The sequence below is a fragment of the Muscardinus avellanarius genome (assembly GCF_963383645.1).
Source record: "Muscardinus avellanarius genome assembly, chromosome: 1".
NCBI lineage: Eukaryota > Metazoa > Chordata > Mammalia > Rodentia > Gliridae > Muscardinus > Muscardinus avellanarius.
In genome coordinates, this window is record NC_137786.1 from 61,920,894 (window position 1) to 61,945,775 (window position 24,882).

General features: G+C 39.8%; 2 protein-coding genes across 2 annotated transcripts in view; one reads left to right on the top strand and one right to left on the bottom strand.

Annotated features, from left to right (window-relative positions):
* Window positions 1-266, top strand: part of HEXB (hexosaminidase subunit beta) — a gene marked incomplete at its 5' end in the record, with an annotated part of 32,212 nt that extends 31,946 nt beyond the window's left edge. The window contains one exon of the mRNA XM_080704872.1: window positions 110-266. Within this exon, the coding sequence (XP_080560998.1) occupies window positions 110-155 (46 nt within the window). The 3' untranslated portion in view covers window positions 156-266. The remainder of the gene's footprint in view (window positions 1-109) is intronic.
* Window positions 267-650: 384 nt separating this feature from the next.
* GFM2 (GTP dependent ribosome recycling factor mitochondrial 2) overlaps window positions 651-24,882 on the bottom strand; it is a gene marked incomplete at both ends in the record, with an annotated part of 52,586 nt that continues 28,354 nt past the window's right edge. The window contains 7 exons of the mRNA XM_080705316.1: window positions 651-779; window positions 1,418-1,600; window positions 2,859-2,974; window positions 3,251-3,430; window positions 7,273-7,411; window positions 11,153-11,229; window positions 24,456-24,645. Coding sequence (XP_080561442.1) covers window positions 651-779; window positions 1,418-1,600; window positions 2,859-2,974; window positions 3,251-3,430; window positions 7,273-7,411; window positions 11,153-11,229; window positions 24,456-24,645 — 1,014 coding nt within the window. The remainder of the gene's footprint in view (window positions 780-1,417; window positions 1,601-2,858; window positions 2,975-3,250; window positions 3,431-7,272; window positions 7,412-11,152; window positions 11,230-24,455; window positions 24,646-24,882) is intronic.

Here is a 24,882-nt window from a genome sequence, read left to right on the forward strand (position 1 = left end):
AACTCATCTTAAAAAGCTTAACTTAAATTAGAATTACTAAATCACAGCATTAGTTACTGAGGATAGAGTTCTATCAATCTAACACATCTTTTTTGTTATCTGTCTACAGACGTGGAATAGCTGCACAACCGCTCTATACAGGATACTGTAACTAAAAGAACAAAACGTAAAAATGAACAAACAAAAACGAGGGGAAAAGGCCATAGCAATCTACTACCACCAACTTGATTTTGAAATCATGTAAATAAAAAAAGTTATTAGACTGTGTTTGGAATATTTTTATTGAGTCATTTTACATCACATACGGAAGATCAGCATCCTTCTTGTGAGAGACGCTTCAAAAACAAAAGAAATAAAACCTTATAGTACCACTCAAAATATTCCACAGAGCTAAGAGCAGTAACAGCTTCCTAGGGGATCAATTCAGGTATGCTTCATGTACACTGGCACAGCTCTCATCATACAAGCCAGAACGGGCAGCGCCAGGGCCATTACGCTGTCAAATGACACCATCTTGTTCTTTGAGTGTACTGAGACAGTAATGTGTTTGTCCAATAAATAAAATGAAAATGATTCTTACTGAAAATGAAGTAAGTAGGTTTTATGTCGATGCTCCCGAATTTCTTTCCATTTTCAAGGACATAAAACATTTAGGCTGAACCACTTCTCTGAGTGAGCAGTACACTTTGGTCTTGGGGACTCATGGCTTGATAAGTAGATAATTCTAAGGCAAAAGTAGCTGAGCCTGATGTAAGTGATCGAAGCACAGTTGAATAACCCTAAACAAAATAAGTTTATTATCGCATTAAATTTAAGCCATAAGTCTCTCTTCCTGCTGATTGTCTGTTGACTATTACCAGGAAAAGAGACAATGTCATTGATGCAAAGTTAATCATAAAACTTCCTTCATTTAACCATGTTTTAAGAAAACTGAATATGAAAATGTTGTGGAGAACAAGAAAACACAGCCTCATGTAGGTAGGATGCAGTTGTATTCTGTGGCCCTAGTATCTGGTAGAATGACTCTTGTCTTTCCTACTGCTCTGCTGGTACCCAGGTACCTAAAAGCCGAAGAGGCGGATGGGGGAGGATGATGTTGGCCATAAAACTACAGAAGAAGATAAATGCATGGAAAGGAAAAAGTGGTCATTAAGACCAGAGCCATTTTAGGTATGATGCCCCTCAATGTCTGGTCTTGTGGTTAGACAGAAGCCCCTGAAGTGCTGCAATCCCCGAATTCTCCCAGCAACTTAAATCCAAAATCTTATCCATTCCTACTGGTTGGAACTTAGCTTGCATTCTCTAAATCAAAGCCGTGATGGCTTCAGGTGTTACTACCTATTTTTAACTTGGAATATAAAGCTTCTATATACACATATAAAAAAGAGGACATCTGTTTCAGTCACAAAGTACTTACCATCATTTCTGCTAAGGGAACAAATCCAATAACAACTCTATTGTCCTGACGAGTCTGGACTTCCTGAATGCTTCCTCTTCTTTGTGCCAGGTCCCCAAGGACGGAGCTGAGGTAGTCTCTAGTCACTATAACCTCCAGCTTCATTAGGGGCTCTAACACCTGCTTGTCAGCTTTCTTCAGAGCCTAAAGAGAATAAAGAATTAACCCATCTTTTTTAATATTGGAAATCAAATTTCTACTAAAGAAAATTATTCATAAAAATTGAAAATCTGAAGCCAGGCATGGTGGCGCACGTTTGTTAATCCCAACATTTGGGAGGCCGAGACAGGAGGATTGCAGTTTGCAGACAGCCTCAGCTACTTAAGTGAGGCCCTTTGCAACTCAGTCAGACCCTGTTTCAAAATAAAGAAAAAAAAAGGGGGGGTGCTCGGGGTGTAGCTGGTAGGTAGAATGGCCCTGGGTTCCATCCCTAGTACAAAAAAAAAAAAAAAAAAAAAAATTGAAAAACTGAAACACTGCCCATACTCTCTTTGGGGTAGAGGGGGACTAGGGTTTGAAGTCAGGGTTATTCTACCTTGGAGCAACACTCCCAGACCTATTTTATTTTAGTGGTATTGGGGATTAAACCCAGGGACATTCTACCTCTGAGTTATACCCCAGCTCTATTTTATATTTTTATTTGGAAATTGTCTCACTAAGTTGTGAGGGCTTCACAAGGTTCCTGAGGCTAGCCACAAACCTGTGATCCCCCTGTCTCAGCCTCCCAAGTACTGGGATTATAGGTACGCAACACTACGACTGGCTCTGTCCATACTCTTAAGCCTAGGGCTCTAGTGAACCTGCTTGTTTTAACTTTTCCCATAGAGATCTTATTTTTTAAGTCAAGAGCTTCAATATTTTTTATATATATTAGACACTGCATGCCAGAGAGAGAGAGAGCAATCAGAGACAAATAAAGGATGGAACTTAAAGAACACATAGTAGAAATGTATTCTTTAAACCCTTTCTACCAATAAAAGCATAACGATAATAAACCCTTTCTTAAATAATATTCTGTTTAGAATCTTAGACTTCAAAGGCTAAGAACAACATGCACTTAAAGAAAAATAAACAGGGAAACTGAAAATGTCCTTCAGGGAAAAAAAATGGAGTAGGGAAAGGCAAAAATTAAGGGGAAATATGCTACAACTGAGGATTCAACTCCATGCAATTAAGTGGGACACACTGCTCATGGAACGGTCTTCAGTCTTTTTCTTAATATTACCTAACTGCTGAACTTAAAAAGCACCTTCTACCTTTTACGTGGCTTCCTCAAAAGTACCACACAGCTCAGTGTGCTCCATCTGGTACTCCACTGGCCTGCTTTGGGGTAGTAACCGAAGCTCAGTACTATGACATTCTACAGTTGCCCTGAAGCAAAAGGATTAGCACAGTTGTATACCTTTTGTACACATCTTGAGACACAGGCAGAAACCATAGTTGTGGAAGTACCCGGGTGAATTGTCAGTGAATGTAAAGTAACTGCCACATCTTGAATGGGGGATCCAAGCAATGGTCCTATGCAGGGGAGAAAGTGTCTTAGTAGTCAATATGCAGTGAGGAGTAACATGTGCAAAGAAATGGGGAGAAGACACTAGTAAAACTAGGAAAAGACTGACATAATCTGTAATGTAAAGAATGATTGGGAGGCTAGAGTGTAGTTCAGTGATACAGCACGTGCTTATTAGCATGTGTTAGACCATCTCCAGCACCCACTCCTCCTGAAAAAAAAAAAAAAAAGGGGGAATGATGGTCAGGTGGAACGCTCTGCTAACCCTCATCTGAGTGCCTTACCTTGGAGGCATGCGCTCTGAATTCCATTTTCAACAGCCTCTTGGCAGGCCTTCAGAAGGTCCTCGCTGACGCTGCCACCATACTCGACCACAGGCAGAGCACACGGGGCTTCACTTGGCCTTGCTTCTAGCTCAACAGTCACGAGGTGGCGTTTGTCTCCTAAAATTCTATCTAAGGTATCTAAAAACAAGTCGCGTATGAAACCTCAGAGACTTGCTCTAGAGAAGTGTTAAGGTTTTAGAATTGGCAAAATTACAATCAAACAAGCTCGAGGTCTCATGGAAGATAGACTAATGGCATTAAGTATAGTTAAAATCAGGATAAGCCGAGCATGGTGGCGCACGCTTGTAATCCCAGCATTTGGGAGGCTGAGACCAGAGGATTGCGGTTCATGGCAGCCTCAGCTACTTAGGCCCTTTACAACTCAGTGAGACAGGGGGTGTATCTCGGAGGCCGAACGCCCCTGGGTTCCATTCCATCCCCAGACCCCGCCCCCCAAAAAAAACAAGGTAATAGTTCTACTAGGTACAAAGCATGTCTGTCAATGTTAAAAATCTGCTCTGAATCATGTTAAGATATGTTGAAACACATATGAAGATTATACCTTTAAACTTCTCAAATATCTTTTGTGATTACAGTTCTTTTAATTACAAAATTTTTTGTTACAAAATAACACTCCAATGATAAAACATTTCAAGAGTAGAAAAGATTATCCAATAAAAATTGAAAGGATTTTAACCCTGTTGACCCACAAAATGTGCTTTGAGCAATATTTTATGTACTGATTATTTCTTTCCCCCAAAACTAGCAAAACACTTTTTGTAAGACTGAGAACAGTAGCTCAAACTCCATATTTACTAAGATTTTATCTTACTATGCCTTTATGTGAATGGTCACATGACACAGTGACTCACAATCCAAATGTGAAATTAAAAATTGATTATTGGCCGAGCGTGGTGGCGCACGCTTGTAATCCCTGCACTTGGGAGGCGGAGACAGGAGGATCGCACAGGTTCGAAGCCAGCTGCGCTGGCTTAAGAGACCCTGTTTCCAAATTTAAAAAAAAGTATAAAATGGGTCTGGGAGTGTAGTCTGGAGGTAGAAGGGTTCCAGGAACCCCAGTACCACCAAAAAAAAAAAAAAAAAAAAAAATTGATTATAGTCTACAGTTCTTCAGAATTCCCCCCCCCTTTTTTTTTGCGGTACTGGGGATGGAACCCAGGGGCATTCTACCTCCCAGCTATACCCCCAGCCCTATTTTTTGAAACAGGGTTTCACTGTGTTGAAAGGGTTTCACTAAGTAGGAGCTGAGTCTGTCTTTGAACGTTAATCCTCCTGTCTCAGCCTCCCAAATGCTGGGATTACAAGCGTGAGCCACCACCACCTGGCCATAATTCCTTTTTAAGTTTATTTTTATCTTATAAAATATTTTATATTTAAGAATTTATACATCCAAAAGTAGTATCACATGCCTGTAATACCAGTAACTTGGGAGGCTGAGACAGGAGGATCAGAGGTTCAAGGCCAAGTCAGCCTTGAACCTTAGGCCCTCCATAACTTAGTGAGACTATGTTTCAAAATAAAAAATAAAATAGCGATGGGATGTAGCTCAGAAGTAGAATGTCCCTGGGTTCCATCTACAGTAACACACACACACCACAGAATGTATATAAAGCTTAAAAAAATTTTAAGAAACTATTAAAGAAACAGAAATTACCAGAATCTAGAAGCATTTTTAAGCAAATACTATCATATGTAATTACTCCCATTATTTTCTTTAGTGTTATATCACATATACACATCCCATTTTTGTGTGTGTGTTACTGGGGAGGAACCCAGAGGCTTTTTACCTCCGGGCTATACTCCCAGACCGTTTTTATATTTTATTTGGAAACAGGGTCTCACTAAATTGCTGAAAGCCTCACTAAGTAGCTGAGGCTGGCTTCGAACCCATGCGATCCTCCTGTCTCAGCCTCCCAAGTGCTGGGATTACAAGCGTGTGCCACCACACCCGGCCTTACACATCCCATTTTGAATTTGTTATTATATAAATACTATTTTCAGTAGTTTGTTTATTTTTACTTAAATTGTTCATGGGGCATCCAGACTATTTTCCAACTTTAGCCCTCCTTGACATCTAACAGTAGGCGCCTGGCATACAAATATGGGGAAGAACACTCCCTCTTCTCTCCATAACTTGCTTATGTATTATCTGTATGGATTCATGAAACCTATTTTTCTCCAACTATTCTACTTAATTATCTTGATGGTCAATGAATCTAGATTTGGCAATCCTGTCACTGTGATAGATACCACCACTACTCACACACATATACACACTACTTTTTTGAGCATTTCCTTTATCACATAGCATGATGTTTCACTGCTTGCTGTGGTGTGTGCGTGCGTGCGTGCATGTGTCTGAGCATGTGTGTGTTTTATAGGGGATTGAACTTCCGAGCTAAACCCTCAGCCCTTTTGTATTTTTTATTCTGAAACAAGGTCTTGCTAAATTGCTGACGCTGGCCTCAAACCTATGATCCTCCTGTCTCAGCCTCCCAAGTACTGGGATTACTGGTACGCACCACCATGCCCAGCTTGTTCTTTTGTGTGTGTGTGTGGGGGGGCGGTACTGGGGTTCCTGGAAGCCCTTCTACCTCCGGGCTACACTCCCAGACCTATTTTTATTTTTGGAAACAGGGTCTCTTAAATCAGCGCGGCTGGCTTCGAACCTGCGCAATCCTCCTGTCTCCGCCTCCCAAGTGCAGGGATTACAAGTGTGCGCCACCACGCCCGGCCCAGCTTGTTCTTAAATTTTTTCGTTTTTAAGGGATCATTACCTATATTACTTACAGATTTCTATTGGTACAATGTAATTATACCCCATAGATTCAAACTGATATATTCATCTATGCACTTTTCTGTTGGTGGGATACTATCAATACTTAAATACTTGATAACAAATTCTTCTTGGGAGTTTTTCAAATCATATTGCATCTTTGAACTTTGGCTAGAAACCTGCATCAGAAGCTTATAGCTGTTAATTCTCAAAAATGGTGCCCCCTACTTCAAGAGCCAGATATGCTTCCTTTCTTTCTGCTTTTGAGAGGAGACTTTTCCTAGTTAAAACTTTGCAGAAGCACTTTCCCTCAAATGCTGGGTTAAAGATGATGACAGATTCCTCCAGAATGGTTACTGGCTGGTCACTTTTCTTTAGACTCCTATACCCTCTTTCTTTTTATTGAAAAGCTAAAAATTGTACTTTCTTAAGAATGTTAGCAGTATAGGATTATCATATTTTTTAAATAGTGAAATAAATTTTCCACTTATGCCGGGCATGGTGGCACACGCTTGTAATCCCAGCATTTGGGAGGCTGAGACCGGAGGATCACGGTTCACAGACAGCCTCAGCTATTTAGTGAGGCCCTCCACAACTTAGTGAGACCCTGTTTCAAAATAAAAAATAAAAAATAGGGCAGGGGGTGTAGCTTAGAGGTCGAATGCCCCTGGGTTCCATCCCCAGACCTGCCCCCCCAAAAAAAAATCCACTTATTTTATGAAGTAAAAATCATATTCATTTCAAATTCTCATATTTGCCCTGATGGTGAGAACTGGGACAAGCCATCTATTTCATTGGCTTATCTTGTCCCATGACCACTGAATGGCATATCTGCTTGATGAGTAGCTGATCCAGAAGATGGTATGGGTTGCCAGGTGTGGTGTTTATGCTTATAATCCCAATACTTGAGAGGCTGATACAGGAGGATCTCAGGTTCACGGCCAGCCTCAGCTATTTAGTGAGGCCCTCCATAATGTAGTGAGACCCTGTTTCAAAATAACGAGTAAAAAATATAAAGGGTATGGATAGTAATAGCATAAAGTTGTATTTAAAACAAAAAAACCCTACACATATTAAAACTGTGCAAGACACTAATGACTGTGAATTATATTTAAAGTAACTAGACAGAAAGACAGAAAAGGAGAAAATAAAAACATCAAGCCCTAAACAGTTTAGTTTTTACCTGTGACACGAACTGAGTTTAAGATGGTCTCTCGGTATGCCACCTGGAGGGGCCCTAAATAGGTCTCCAAGCCATATTCTCTCTTGATTCGGTCATGAATAATCTCAATATGTAACTCCCCCATACCACAAAGGACTGTCTGATTAAAAGAGGAAGAAAATAAAATAAATACCGAGAGAAAATAAATTTATTACAAAATACTAGATAAATGCATAATAATATATATTTAAGTAATTTTTCATTAATTGTAAATTTTAAATTTTTGGTATTGAACTTAAGGGCACTATACTTCTGAGCTACATACTCATCCCTTTTCTTTGCAGTACTAGGGATGGAACCCAGGGGTATTCCACCTCTGAGATATACTCCCAGCCTTTTATTTTTTCCCCCTGAAACAGAGTTTCTGTGAATTGCAAAAGGAACTCACTAAGTAGCTGAGGCTGCAAACCACGATCCTCCTGACTCAGCCTCCCAAATGCTGGGATCATAAGCGTGCACCATCATACCTGGCTTCTCTTTTTATTTTTAAAATAGGATCCTGTTAGGTTGCCGAGGCTGGCCTTGAACCTGCAATCCTCTTGTTGTTTCAGCCTCCCAAGTACTGGGATTTCAGGTGTGTGCCACCAAGCCTAGCATAAACTGAGTTTCTTTTGCAATTTTATTTTTCAAGAGGAGAAAACGCCTACATCAAATCATGATTTTTTTTTTACTTTTCTGACTAGAAAGATAAATTGATTACAAGAGAAGTACTTGGCTATTTCCCCTTCCATGATAGTTTAAATAGCACCTATCTAGGATTACATATCTGAATGACAAACCTAAGTTCTAGCCAATGAAACATGAGTGCAATTGATATTTGCAACTTCTGTGCCTTTAAAGGAGGGTAAAGACTTTTTCCTAATAAAGCAAGCAACTGTCCTAAAACTGTGACCGAGGGCAACACCTTGTTAATGGGGGAGATAACCTTCCCCCACACTTTTTCAACCACTTGGGCATTCCCAACCAACCTGGGCACTTTATAGCTTTGTGGGCAAGTCAAAACCTCCAAACGAGTTTGAACCTTCATGTAAAAGAGTTTTATCTTTTTGGAATCAATGTTACTTTGGGTCTTTATTAGAACAGCCAATTCTGAATCAAAATCACTCGGGTATTTTTAACAACAATGGTTATACCTAACAGTCTTTGTGTATAAGAAAGAGCACAGAACCTAGTTGTACATATTGCTCTACCTTGTTCAATGTGCCCTCTGTGTAGTGTACCCAAAAAGAGATCTGTCCTTAGCTCCTGGGAGGTCATCTCAAGGTCCCTAGAATGTCCTACCTGATCAAAGTGTCTTTGCTGATAGTTGCCCACCAGACAAACAATGTGAATTATGTGAACTTTGGAATAAATATACCTTATCTACTCTGACTTCAGAGAAACTAGAGACTAAAGATATTAGCCAAACCTACGTGTGGCCTGGAAACTTAAGGCCAATCACACGGGAAAGTATGTGACGGAGTCCCAGAAAAACTCAGGATACAAAAGGTTTGGGTGAGCTTCTCTGGTTGGCAGTTCTCTGCCAGGAGGGCAACATGTTCCCAAGAATGGAAGATGCTTTGCATGTAGAACCTTCCCAGACTTTTCCCTAGGTGGGTTTCTTCCTTTGACTGGTTGTAATTTATATCCTTTTGCTGTAATAAAACTGTATTCATAAATTTTTAAGAAGGGACTACTCGGTATATGATCGCTACTCTTTAATATAGAGATAAAAAGCAAATTATCTGAGAAAAAAAAGCAAGTTGTGTACAAATACAAATAGAATAACTTGGTCTATAAGTGGAGAAATATAGTATGCTATATAACATAGCATCATAAAAGAGCTATTTGAGGGAAAGTATGGAAGAATATTCACAATGATTACTGAACAGGATGAAGGGATAAAAAAAGAGGTTCTGTTTCTTTACTTGTTATACTTGTACATTATTTGCTATTAAAAAAAAGTGTTGCTAACTGGGCATGGTAGTACACACCTATAATTTGCGTACTTGAAAGGATGAGACAAGAAGGTTCAAAGCCAGCCTCAGCAACATAGTGAGACCTTATTTCAAAATAAAAAATAAAATGGGGTTGGTGGTATAGCTTGGAGTTAGAATGTCTGTGGGTTCAATCCCCAGTATCTCTACTCCCAAATGTACTACCATCTTTTAAATAAATTTTTTTCTTTATTCTTTTTTTTGTGGTACTGAAGATTGAACCCAAGAGCATTCTACCTCTACCTCTGAGCTACACCTCCAGCCATTTATTTATTTATTTGTTTGTTTGTTTTAAAACAGTGTCTCATTAGGTTGCTGAGAATCTCACTATTTACCGAGGCTGTCCTTGAACCTCCAATCTTCCTGTCTTAGCTTCCCAAGTACTAGGATTACAGGCATCTCCCACCATGCCTAGCTGAAATACAAGGTTTTTAAAAGAAAGTTTGTTTTAATTATTGCTGTGATCTTTAAATATTAAACTAAATTACTACCTCATTTAGCTGGCATATGGAAATTTACTCTTTTTTTGTGTGTGTATGGTACTGGGGATGAAACCCAGTGGCTTTCTACCTTCGAGCTATACCTCCAGTCCTATTTTTTTTTTTTATTATTATTCTTTATTTTGAAACAGGGTCTCACTGAGTTGCACAGGGCCTCACCAAGTAGTAGCTGAGGCTGTCTGCAAACTGTGATCCTCCTGTCTCAGCCTCCCAAATGCTGGTATTACAAGCATGTTCCACCATGCCTGGCAGTACACACTTGTAATCCCAGTACTTGGGAGGCTGAGACAGGAGGATCTGAGTTCCGGCGGCCAGCCTCAGCTACTTAGGCCCTCTGAAATTTAATGAGACTCTGTCTCAAAATAAAGAATAAAAAATAGAGCTGGCAGTGTAGTTCAGAGGTAGAATGTCCCTGTGTTCCATCTCCAGTACCACACAAAAAAGAAAGTAAATAAACAGACAAACAAACAAACATTGATAATTTTTGGAGGGTAGTCCTGGGAATTGAACTCAGGGGCATTTTAACTCTGAGCTACATTCCCAGCCCTATTTTATTTTTTATTTTGAAACAAGATCTCACTAAGTTGCCGAGGGCCTTGCTAAGTTGTTGAGGCTGGCTTTGAATTTGTGATCCTCCCATTTCAGCCTCCCAAATGCTAGGATTACAGGTGTGCTCCTCCATGCCTAGCCTGAATTTATAATCTTTTAAAAGAATTCTTTTTAAAATCATTTATAAACATTACCATGCCCTCCTAAAACGAGAGTGCAGCATGTCATGAAATCTTTTTCTTAATGAATCTTACGGGATTACAAGTATGTGCCACCACACCCGGCTTATATTCTAAATTTAAAAATATCTTTTTCTTTCAGGAGTACACACCAACCAATGTTTGAAATACATGCAGCACGAGCCAGGTGTGGTGGCACATACTTGTAATCCCCGCGCTTGGGAGGCCGAGACAGAAGCATCACGCAAGTTTGAAGCCAGCCTCAGCTACTTAGTGAGGCTCTCAGCAACTTAGTGAGACCCTGTTTCCAAATAAAATATAAACTAGGTTTGGAAGTGTAGCCTGGAGGTAGAAGACCCCTGGATTTCATCCCCAGCACCACAATGAATAAATAAATAAATAAACAAATAAATAAATGAGGCACATGTGTAGATGCAGACAGACACACATACAGACACACGCGCGCACACACACACACACACACACACACAATCACTATCATGGAAAGACTTCTAAGGAGAGTCCATACCAATCAATGTTTTAGATACATGCAGTACATGTGCAGGTGCAGACAGACGGACACACACACAATCACTATCATGGAAAGACTTCTGAGGTTAGGTAATAATATTCTTACTTGTCCAGAGTCGGGATCTAGCCTCACTTTCAAACTGGGATCTTCACGCTGAAGGCATTTCAATGCATGATCCAAATCTGAGGGATAAAAATGATTTCATTTTCTTGATAACTTACTATATGTCCTAGTGAAGGGAACAGATGAACAAGCAGATAGATTTTGAAAAACAAAATTTCAAATTGCCATAAACGTTTTGTAGAGAATATAAACAAAGTAATTTAATAGTGATGGAAGGCTATGAGACTAGGTGTTTTGAGAAACCCTAAGAATGTATTATTGGCATTAAACATGCTATCTAAATTGAAGTGCTGCTTTAATACTATCAATTAACTGGAAAGTTTGAGTATACTCTCTGTATAAAACAAAGATACTAAAGTTTCTGCAGAGATAAAGTGTAACTGAAGAAAAGAAGTGAAATTCTACAAATATAATGCTATAGTGATGTAACCTTATCACACACTCAAAATGTCCTTACTTGTATATACACCAACCTCACAGATCTGTGCTGTTCAATGGTAGCCACTGGTAGATGGTGTGAACGTAAAATGCACACCAGATTTCAAATATTTAATATAAAAAAGAACGTAAAATATAATTATTTTTATGTTTATGTTGAAAGGATAATATATGGTGAAATTATAATATAGGTGATCATACAGGAGACACACACACACAGGACCACAAGTATTTCAGATTCTGAAACATTTCAAATTTTGGATTTTTATAGTAAAAACTCAATCTGCATTTTGATGTGCTGGGTTAAGTAAAATATATCACCACTCAATGCCTGGTATCATAAAAATTAATTTCACAAATTTAAGTTATTTTATGTAGATATAATTTTTTTTTTTCAGTACTGGGGATGAAACCCAGGGGCATTCTACCTCTTAGCTATACCACCAGACCTATTTTTTTTTTATTCTTTATTTTGAGACAGAGTCTCACTGAGTTGTAAAGGACTGCACTAAGTAGCTGAGGCTGTCTGTGAACTGCAATCCTCCTGCCTCAGCCTCCCAAATGCTGGGATTACAAGTATGCACCACCAAGCCTGGCAGCTGTAAGTAATTTTGAATTATGTATGAGGATCACATTAATTTCTGTTGAGGAATGCTGCTCTAGACCCTAGATACCTCAAAGCAGGGCCCAAGTGCCAGCAACACTAGCATCACCCAGAGCCCAAGGGAAAGTAAACTCAGAGGTTCCAGACCTACAAAAATCTTTATTTTAACGAGAATCCCAAGACACATGTATGCATATTCAAGATTCAGAGACATTATTTTATATATATATAAAGTACATACAGATACTTAAGAGTGTAAATATATCTTTTAGTGTTTTACCATGGTGAAAATACAGCATTATAACAAAGGGTGTGAGATGCCACAATAGGACCATGGAGAAAATACAAGAAAAATATACAAAAGGAACATGTAGGGCCGCTTGAAATAAAACCAAGTTAGAAATTCCTGGGAAGTCCCCTCCTGAGAGGGGCCCAGGACTTCTGCACTAATGCCAGTGTTGATACCTTTAGACACCAAATGTTTCCCCTAAAGTAGTTAAAGGCTTAAGATGTAAAACCAGCTGGTAGGAATTAACTGCTATCTTAAAATTTGTAGTTAGGCATTCATTATTTTTGAAATCAGAAGTATCTTTCAAATGCATTAAAAAGTCATAGGACGGCCAGGCGTGGTTGGCACATGCTTGTAATCCCCACGCTTGGGAGGCAGAGACAAGAGGATTGTGCAGGTTCGAAGCCAGCCTCTCTGGCTTAAGAGACCCTGTTTCCAAATAAAAATATAAAAAAATAGGTCTGGGAGTGTAGCCTAAAGGTACAAGGGTTTCCAGGAACCACAGCATCACCAAAAAAAAAAAAAAAAAGTCATAGGTTCCTTTCCTCAGGCAGCCTAGCCTTAAATACCTGCACTCAGGTAACTAGCTTGGCTCTCTCTGAGAAAACCTGATCCTTCTCCATCAGTCAGAGCTATACCTACCTGGCCCGAGGACATTTTAAGGTAACATGAAAATAACTGATACATTTAACTTTAACTTAAGTGCCATTCCTTCACCAACAGGCCAAGAAAAGACCCAATTTCCTTCAATACTTGGAACTCCATTTAGATAAGTGAAGAACTAGAATTCCTTTTGACTAGGGTCTCTGTCTCTGTCTTTCTCTCTCTCTCTCTCTGAGTCCTCAGGAAGATATGGGGAGAAAATAAAGGTCTTTTGTTTTTTCATAAGCTGTGAGTTCAAGGGTGATATTCAGTCTAATGCTGGAATTAAGAGCCTCATAAAGAAGTGGAACCTGAGCTAAGATCTAGAGAAAGAGTACACACAAGGACTTCCGGGAAGATGGCGACGGAGAAAAGCGGCACGTACAAGTCCCGCTAACAATCGATCTGTATTACCACAAAACCAACGCATTTCATAGCCAGAAAATATCACCAGCAAAGAAATAAAAGCTGTAAATACAAGGGACAGAGAAAAAGAGGGCTGGAAAAACAAGACACCAGAAAGAAACCAGCCCGAAGTGCTGTGGCGGTTGCGGCACGGAGCGGCCAGAACCATGGTGCGGAGCAGCCGCAGCTGCAGCACAGAGTGGTGCGGGCTACATCTACCCTAGCAGCACCAGGCTCCAGAGAGGAGGGAGACTCAGAAAGGAGCTCAAATCCAGAGAGGAGGTATGCCGGCCTCATGGCCTAGGACGCAGCAGCAGAGCCTTACTGCCGGAAGCAGCGGCAAGTTCATCGGACGGCTCTAGAACAACGCACTCAACCAGCCACCAGGCGCCAGAGAGGAGCAGCAGACAGCAAGCTGAGGTGAGCAGCTGCTGAACAGCCAGGCACCAGTCAGCAGTTTTTTTTTGGTGCAAGAAGTGTCTAAAGCTCCCAAGGGCCAGGATCAGCACACCACGCAGGGACTCAGCGGAGCTCAAAACCAGAGAAGAACTACGCCAACCTCACAGCCGAGGACGCAACAGCAACGCCTTACTGCCAGCGGCAGCGGCGAATTCACCAGACGACTGAAGACCAACGCACTCAACCAGCCAACAGGGTCCAGAGAGGAGGGGTGGACAGTGAGCTGAGGTGAGCAGTTGCTGAACAGCCAGGCAGCAGTCAGCAGTTTTTTCGGTGCAGGGAACATCTAAAGCTCCCAAGGGCCGGGCACAGCACACCTGGCAGGGACTCAGAGTGGAGCTCAAAACCAGAGAAGAAATACGCCAGCCTCACGGCCGAGGGCGTAGTACTGGTGCCATATTGCCAGCGGTGGCAGCTGCGAATCCACCGAGTCCACTACAACTCCATCAGTGCACTCAATAACCGTGAGTCAAATTGCGCCCCCTAGGGAAGAAATCCCAGTACTGCACTGCCAGGGACTTGCACAGATAGTCTCCCTGGTTCAGAGATTTTAGCAGTGCAACCCAGTGGGGGAGTGGCAGTGGCAGAGATATCACACCATAGTCACAACTCCCTGCTGGAGAACGCTCAACTTGGCACCCCCCATGGTCTAAGCAGCCTCGATTGACTCCCTGGGTCTGAGACTTTGCAATACAACCCAGTAAAGGAGTAGTGGTGACTGAGATACCACAGACTCGAGATCCAGAGCACCTTAAGTGAACTCGTAGTGACCCAGGGAAGAACCCAAAGAAGGCACAAACTTCCAAAATCATGGGAAAGAGAAATAACAATGGAGCAGTGAATGCCCACAACCCCACATCAGAATCTGATAACACAGAAATCCAGAGATCTCTAGAAGATCAAATCAGGAAAATAACTTTAGAAATAATAGAGGACTTCTTAAAAGAATTCAGAGAGAGTCAAAAAGAGATAAAGGATGCAATCATTGAAATAAAAGCCTCAATTCAAAGTATAAACAACAGATTAGACCACATGGAGAATAGAATCTCGCTTCTTGAAGATGATCACTCCAAAAATGAACGCATAGTTTCTAATTTAGAAAAAAAAAATCCGACAGCAGGAATCTGACATTGAAGAAATATGGGCCCATTTTAAGAGAGCTAACCTAAGAATAATTGGAATAGAGGAGAGAAAAGAAGGTGAAACCAAAGGGATCAATAATCTCTTCAAGGAAGTAATTGCAGAAAAATTTTCCAAACATAGAACAAGAGGTCGATACACAGGTCCAGGAAACTTAGAGAACTCCCGTTAGAGAGGATCAGAGAAGAGGATCCCCACGCCACATAAATGTCAAAATGACTAGTGTGGGAGCCAAGGAGAGAATCTTAAAGGCAACAAAAACAAAAGGCCACGTGACATGCAGAGGCAAACGAATCACTCCAGACTTCCCAAACCAAGTCATGAGAGCCAGAAGGGAATGGAGTAACATATTCCAAACTCTAAAAGAAAACAACTTCCAGCCAAAAATTTCCTACCCAGCAAAACTATCCATCAAATTAGACGGGGAAATAAGAAGCTTCCATGACAAACAGAAACTGAAGGAATTTATGCCTTCAAAACCAGCGCTAGAGAAAATACTCAAGGAGATTAACTGCAAAGAGGAAATGAGTAATACACACCAGAATTCCCATCCAGCAGACAACTAAGCAAAGAAGAATAAACAGTATCTCAAACAGAAATAAGATCTTAACATGTTGGGAATTAAAAATTATCTCTCTATAATCACACTGAATGTAAATGGCCTCAACTCCCCAATAAAAAGACATAAAGTAGCAAAATGGATTAAAAGCCAGAATCCATCCATCTGCTGCTTACAAGAAATACACCTTACAAGTAAAGATAGGAACAAACTCAAGGTAAAGGGCTGGAGCAAGGTAATCCATGCTAATGGTACTTGAAGACAAGCAGGAGTAGCAACTATGATATCAGATAAGTTAGACTTCAAACCTAAACTTATTAGAAGAGACAAAGAAGGTCACCTTTTACTGGTAACAGGAATAGTCCAGCAAGAGGAAATAACAATAATCAACATCTATGCCCCAAACATAGGGGCAGCTACTTTCATAAATCAAACTCTTTGTAACATGAAGTCACACATAAATCCCAACACAATAATACTGGAAGACTTCAACACACCTCTCACAATACTAGACCGATCATCCAGACAAAGGGTCAGTAAAGATGCCTCAGAACTAAAGAACACCATTAACCAAATGGACCTGTTGGACACATATAGAATATTTCACCCAACTACAGCGTAGTTTACATTTTTCTCAGCTGCTCACGGAACTTTCTCCAAAATAGATCACATCCTGGGACAGAAAATGAGCACTAGCAAATTTAAAAAATGTTACATACTTCCCTGTGTCATTTCAGACCATAATAGAATGAAACTAGAAATCAACTATAAGAAGACCCAGAGAAACAACATAAACATGCGGGGACTGAACACCACACTTCTGAATGAAGAATGGGTCATAGAAGATTTAAGAGGTGAAATCAAGAAATATCTAGAAACAAATGAAAATAAAGATACAACATATCAAAACATCTGGGACACTTTGAAGGCAGTATTAAGAGGAAAATTTATAGCACTGAGTGTTCATATAAGAAAAACAGAAAATCTTCAAATAAATAGTCTAACGGCACACCTCAAAGCCCTTGAAAAGCAGGAACAATTGAACCCCAAAGCCAGCAGAAGACGGGAAATTATTAAAATTAGAGCATAAATCAATGAAATAGAGAATAAAAAAACAATACAGAAAATCAACAAAACCAAAAGCTGGTTTCTTGAAAAAATTAACAAGATTGATAAACCACTAGCCAACCTAACTAAAAAAAAGAGAGAATCAACCCAAATTATGAAGATAAGGGATGAAAAAGGAGACATTACTATTGACAGTGTAGAAATCCAGAGGATTATCAGAAACTACTTTGAAAAACTATACTCCAACAAAATGGAAAATCTGGAGGAAATCGACAACTTCCTAGATAAATACAACCTTTCTAAACTGAGTCAAGAAAATATAGAACACTTAAACCAACCAATAACAATCAAAGAGATTGAAACAGCAATAAAGAGCTTACCATCAAAGAAAAGCCCAGGACAAGATGGTTTCCCAAGTGAAATCTATAAAACCTTTATAGAAGAGCTAACCCCAATACTACTCAAACTATTTCATGAAATAGAAAAAACCGGGACTCTCCCAAATACATTCTATGAAGCCAACACCACACTAATGCCCAAACTGAATAAAGATACTTCAAGGAAGGAAAACTACAGGCCTATATCTCTGATGAACTTGGATGCAAAACTATTAAACAAAATACTAGCAACACGCATTCAAAACCACATCAAGAAAATCATACACCATGACCAGGCAGGATTCATCCCAGGGATGCAAGGCTGCTTCAATATACAAAAATCAATCCATGTAATTCATCATATAAACAGAATCAAAGACAAAAATTACATAATCATCTCAATAGACGCTGAAAAAGCATTTGATAAAATTCAACATCCATTTATGATAAAAAAACACTGCAGAGAACTGGAATAGAAGGAAAATTTCTCAACATTATTAAGGCAATCTACAATAAGACCACTGCCAACATCATATTAAATGGGGAAAAACTTCAAGAATTCCCCCTAAAAACTGTAACGAGACAAGGATGTCTACTATCACCACTTCTCTTCAATATAGTACTAGAGACTCTAGCCAGAGCAATAAGGCAAGAAAAGGAAATCAAAGGAGTACAAATAGAAAAAGAAGAACTGAAACTTTCACTATTTGCAGATGATATGATACTATTTTTAGAAAACCCAACAAACTCAACCAAAAGGCTTATAGAACTGATCAACAAATTCAGCAAAGTATCTGGATACAAAATCAATCTTAAAAAATCAGAAGCTTTCCTGTACACCAACCATAAACCCACTGAAAAAAAAATTCCGAAAACACTTTCACTCAGGCTCTCCCACAAGAAAATAAAATACCTAGGAATAAACTTGACCAAGGAGGTAAAAGATCTCTACAAAGAAAATTATAAAACACTGAAAAAAGAAATTGAAGATCTTAGAAGATGGAAAGATCTTCCATGTTCATGGATTGGCAGAATAAATATCATTAAAATGGCCATCCTCCCAAAAGTGATGTACAGATTTAACACAATGCCCATTAAACTACCAAGATCATTCCTCACAGACATAGAAAAATCAGTCCTTAAATTTATCTGGAGGGACTTCCGGGAAGATGGCGATGGAGCAAAACGGGGCTTACGAGCCCCGCTAACAACCAATCTCTATTACCACAAAATCAGCGCCTTTCATAGCCAAAAAACACCATCAGCAGAGAAACAAAAAATGTAATTTTAAGGGACAGAGAAAAAGAGGACTAGAAAAACGAGATACCAGAAACCAGACCGCAGTGCTGCAGCCGGAGCCGTGGCATGAAGCGGTGGGCGCCATTTTGCCTTGCAGCACCAGGCTCCAGAGAGGAAGGGAACTCATAACGGATGGAGTTCAGAAACCAGAGAGGAGATACGCCGGTTTCATGCCCGAGAATGCGGCAGCAGCGCCTTACTGCTGGCGGCAGCGGTGAGTTCACCGGACGGCACCAGACAAACACACTCAACAGCCTACCAAGCTCCAGAGAGGAGTGGTGGACAGCGAGCCGAGGTGAGCCGCTGCGGAACAGCAGGGCGGGATTCGGCAGATCTCTCGGCGCAGGGAGCATCTAAAGCTCCCAGGGGCTGGGCTCAGTGCACCCTGCAGGGACCCAGAGTGGAGTTAAAAAACAGAAAAGAAATACGCCAGCCTCACAGCTGAGGGCGCGGCAGTGGCGCCATATTGCTACCGGCGGCAGCAGCAGCGAATTCACCGAGTCCACGATAGCTCCATCTGCGCACTCAACAGTGAGTCAAATTGGGGCCCCTAGAGGAGAAATCCCAGTACTGTACTCCCAGGGACTTGACCCAGTGGGGGAGTGGTGGTGGCAGAGATATTACACCATAGGAGAATGCCCAACCTGGCACCCCCCATGGTCTAAAGCAGCCTCGATTGACTCCCAGGGCCTGAGACTCTGCGATACAACCCAGTAAAGGAGTAGTGGTGACTGAGATACCATAGACTCGAGATCCACAGCACCTTAAGTGAAGTAGTAGTGACCCAGGGAAGAACCCAGAGAAGGCACAAACTTCTGAAATCATGGGAAAGAGGAATAACAATGGAGCAATGAATGCCCACAACTCCACAACATCAGAACCTGATCAAACAGAAATGCAGAGATTTCTAGAAGATCAAATCAGGAAAATAACTTTAGAAATAATAGAGGACTTCCTAAAAGAATTCAGAGAGAGTCAAAAAGAGATAAAGGATGCAAAAAATGAAGTAAAGGCCTCAATTCAAAGTACAAACAACCGATTAGACCACATGGAGAATAGAATCTCGCTCCTAGAAGATGGTCATACAAAAAATGAACGCATAGTTTCTAATTTAGAAAAAAAAAATCCAACAGCAGGAATCTGATATTGAAGAAATATGGGCCCATTTTAAGAGAGCTAACCTAAGAATAATTGGAATAGAGGAGAGAAAAGAAGGTGAAGCCAAAGGGATTAACAATCTTTTCAAGGAAATAATAGCAGAAAACACTCCAAACATAGAGCAAGAGGTCGATACACAGGTCCAGGAAACTTATAGAACTCCCGTTAGAGAGGATCAGAGAAGAGGATCCCCACGACACATAATTGTCAAAATGACCACTGTGGAAGCCAAGCAGAGAATCTTAAAGGCAACAAAAACAAAGGGCCAAGTGACATCCAGAGGCAAACCAATTAGAATCACTCCAGACTTCCCAAACCAAGTCATGAGAGCCAGAAGGGCTTGGAGCAACATATTCCAAACTCTGAAAGAAAACAACTTCCAGCCAAAAATTTCCTACCCAGCAAAACTTTCTATCAAATTAGATGGAGAAATAAGAAGCTTCCATGACAAACAGAAACTGAAGGAATTTATGCCTTCAAAACCAGCGCTAGAGAAAATACTCAAAGAGATTAACTACAAAGAAGAAATAGGTAACACACACCAGAACCAGAGAAACAAGATTTTCCATCCAACAGACAACTAAGATTGGATATCTGTGGAGATTCATTATTTATGTTAGTCTTTTACCTATCTCTAAATTGTATTGTTTGCTTTTATTGTTGCTAATATTTAGGATTTCTAGTTGGAATATTAATATACCTTCAGATATAGCATTTGGAAATATTTTATCCCTTTCTATCAGTAACTTTTAACTCTGTTTACATTGTCTTTGGATATACAATATTTTTTTATTTTTTAGGGAGTTTATTTACCCTTTTGTTGTCTGCGCCATTGAAATCATATTCAAGAAATCACTGCCAGTTTCAATGTTGTGAGGTTTTATGACCCAGATTTTCTTCTAAAAGTTTATAGTATTAAGATTTATACTTAGGTCTTTTATCTATTTTGAGTTAATATGTGTAAATATGCTAGGTAAGGGTCCAACTTTATTCTTTTCCATGTAATTATTATGTTTCAACAATATTTAGTTAAAAGATTAGTATTTCCTCCACCAAATGTTCGTGGAAACCTTGTCAAAAATAACTTGACAATATATGGAAGAATTTATCTCTAGGCTTTTATTTAACTCCAATGGTTTATATATCTGCCTCTGGAACAGTACTACACTGTTTCAATTATTGTAGCTTTATATGGTTTGAAATCAGAAAATATATATCTTCTATCTTTGTTCTTCTTTGAGACTGTTTTGGGTATGTAGAGTCCATATTCCATATCAGGACAGATTTTTTCTGAAAAATAAATGTATGATAGCTTCACCTAAAACAAAAAAAAAAAAAAGAAAAACATTTTCTGGTAAAAAAGAAAGCAAAAAGAAATATTGAACTGTTATCTTTTAGTTATCAAAATCTTGGTATCAGACAAATGAAACTGTTTTGTGAGATTATCATCGTTAATATTGGATAAATTGCTATAAAACTAGATGTCAACCACTAAGCCAAGCATGGAAAGGAGGGATGGGGAGGGAACGGGGTGGGGATCGGGTAGGGGCTAACTGGGCGATGTGTGCATGTATGTCTACAAAAATATTTTCTTTATACCATTATGATGTATGAATACATTGCACCAATAAAAAGTAAAAAAATAAAATAAAATAAAAAATTTATCTGGAATAACAAAAAGCCCAGAATAGCCAAGGTAGTTCTCAGCAACAAAAACCATGCAGGAGGAATCACAATACCTGACTTTAAACTATACTACAAAGCCAATGTAATAAAAACAGCATGGTACTGGCAAATGAATAGATATATAGACCAATGGAGCAGAATAGAAGACCAAGAAACAAGTCCACAAACTTTCAGCCAATTGATTTTTTGACAAAGGGGCCAAAAACATACACTGGAAAAAAGATAGCCTGCTCAACAAATGGTGTTGGCAAAACTGGTTAACCATATGCAGAAAATTGGAAATTAGCCGAGCGTGGTGGCGCACGCTTGTAATCCCTGCACTTGGGAGGCAGAAACAGGAGGATCGCGCAGGTTCGAAGCCAGCCACGTGCGCTGGCTTAGGAGACCCTGTTTCCAAATAAAAATGTAAAAATAGGTCTGGGAGTGTAGCTCGGAGGTAGAAGGGCTTCCAGGAACCCCAGTACCACAAAAAAAAAAAAAAAAAGAAAAAAGAAAATTGGAAATTAATCCCACTTTTTCACCCTGTACAAAAGTCAACTCATGATGGATAAAAGACTTGGAAATTTAACCAGAGACCTTGAAGCTCCTTGAAGAGGGCATAGGTCCAACACTACAACACATAGGCACAGATAAACATTTCCTCAACAAGACTCCAAAGGCACAACAAATTAAAAGGAGAATCAATACATGGGATTGCATAAAACTGAAGAGCTTCTGTTCAGCAAAGGAAACTATCACGAACCTCAATCGAGAGCCAACAGAATGGGAGATTTTTGCCACCTACACCACTGATAGAGGACTAATATCTAAAATATACAGAGAACTCAAGAAACTCAACACTAAGAAAACAAAGCATCCAATAACAAAATGGGCAAATGAACTAAATAGACACTTCACAAAAAAAGAAATTCGCCGGGCGTGGTGGCGCACGCTTGTAATCCCCGCGCTTGAGAGGCAGAGACAGGAGGATCGCGCAGGTTCGAAGCCAGCCACGTGCACTGGCTTAGGAAACCCTGTTTCCAAATAAAAATGTAAAAATGTGTCTGGTAGTGTAGCCTGGAGGTAGAAGGGCTTCTAGGAACCCCAGTACCACCAAAAAAAAAAAAGAAGAAATTCAAATGGCCAATAAATGCATGAAAAAATGTTCAACATCACTGGCAATCAGAGAGATGCAAATCAAAACTACCCTGAGATTTCACCTAACTCCAACTAGAATGGCAATCATTCAAAGCACAAACAACAACAGATGCTGGCGAGGATGTGGAGAAGAGGGAACTCTAAGACATTTCTAAGACATTGTTGGTGGGATTGCAAATTAGTGCAACCACTTTGGAAAACAGTATGGAGAATACTCAGAAGAATGGGAACAAATCTACCATTTGATCCAGCAATACCACTTCTGGGTATCTACCCAAAAGATAGGAAGCCAAAGTACCAAACTAATGCATGTGTATCTATGTTCATAGCTGCACAATTCACCATAGCCAAACTATGGAACCAGCCAAGATGTCCATCAACAGATGAATGGATTACAAAACTGTGGGATATGTACACAATGGAATTTTACTCAGCCATCAAAAAAAACTCAATTACATCATTTTCAGGGAAATGGATGGAACTGGAAGACATTATGCTAAGTGATATTAGTCAGTCACAAAAAATAAGAAATCATATGCTTTCCCTAATATGTGAGAGTTAGGGAGAAATGGGTCATAGGAGGAACTCTTGAAAGAGAAAATCCTATAGAGGAGCAAACAAGACAACCTAAAGGGGGAGAAAGGAGAGGGGAAGAGGAAAATCTCTAAAACACACAATGTACTTAAACATATCGAAGTCAATCACTAAGCCAAGCAAGGGAGGGAGGGATGGGGAGGGAATGGGGTGGGAATTGGGTAGGGGTTAAATCAGCGATGAGTACATGTTTGTACACACAAGTTTTTTACCCCAATATGATGTTTGAATATAATGCACCAATAAAAAAATTTAAAAGAAAAAAGAAAAAAGAGTACACAGTTGCCAGGCAGATACATTCAGGGGAAACTATAATTCCGTAAAAGAGATTAAGTGAAAAGAAGTAGCAATGCAATAAGAGAATAGCATCCTCAGGAAATCAGATCTATTTTACTATGGGAGCATGAGGGGTGGGCAGTTAGTCTATTTTTATTTTTGTGTAAGTGATAAAAGAAAGCACACAACAGAGGAGGACGTTTCAGGAAATGAGTCCAGGCACGAAGGCTTATTATACAGGCTGCTGGTAGCCTTCAGCTCCACTCTGCTGATGCCTACTCAGAACTACTTTTATGTGACCCCTCTGTAATCAGTGTTGGCCAAAGATATAAAAAGAAATCTTGAGAGGGAAGGAACCTAGCTTCTTCCTCTCTCATATGCTTTCTGCTCTCAGCAACTCTAAGGTGATGCCCCAGGCTCCAGCAGCCATCACAGGGTAAAAGACAAGTCTGGGTGCCTCATCATTTTGTGGACCCCCTTTAACACCTGGATTATCAATTCAAGGCTTCTTTTATAACAGATAAAACTTTGGTCTTATTAATGCAAATGTTATTTGGGGCCTTCCTGTTATATGCAACCAAGTCTATTTGGAAATGATAAAGCTGAAATGGCCAGGTTTATGTTCCACACTAAGGAGTTTGGGTTTGTGCTGGAGGCAATGAGAAACTAATGAAGAATTTTGAGCTAAGGTGTTAGGTGAAGTATACAACTCTCTATACAACTCTCAAAAAGCCAAGCAACAGTAACCATAGTATATAAATATCTTCACTAGATTCTACAGATTGAACTAGAAAATAAGATAAAAACATTTGTATACAAGAGAAACTGAATGAGTTACAAATCAGTTACTAGCTTATCTAATACACTAGAAGAGCAGGTCTAAAAGCCATTGACTTCAAATTCCATAGATAGCACTGCAAGGGCAAGAATAGGGAATATGAAATAAAAATGGCCAAGATTTGAGGGAAAAAATACAGTTTATCAAAATCAAAAATCTTACAAGAAAAAAACTGAGATCAACCACAATAAATTACTATAAATAAGTTCAAATAAAGTTTAACTCAATCTCATATGAAATCTTTTGAGTACATATTTTAAGTATTTTACACAAACTACATAGCACCAGTTAACTGAAACACCAAGACTCTTTGTACCTGGCTGCTTAGCCATTGATGGGGGTTCTATGGTACAGAAAAAAACGGGTTCTGGAATCTCCACCCCAGCCAACAGGAGTCTCTCTGCATCACTGTTTTGGCCATGCTTCTTTTCTCCCTCCCTTTTGGCTCGACGAGCTGCTGCTAACGCACTGGATTTGGATGAGACAAGGGTGTCTCCAGTGGCAGTCTGTAAGCAAACAAGACAACTTGGAACATAACAGGCTTTTAAAAGCCAGGCGTGATGGTGCACACCTGTAATCCCAGTACTTGAGAGCCTGAGACAGGAGGACTGCAGGTTTGAGGACAGCCTCAGCAACTTAGTAAGACTCTTATCAACCTAATGGGACCCTGCTTTGAAATAAAAAATTAAATAGGTCTGGGGATATAGCTCAGAAGTAGACTGACCCAGGGTTCAATACCCAGT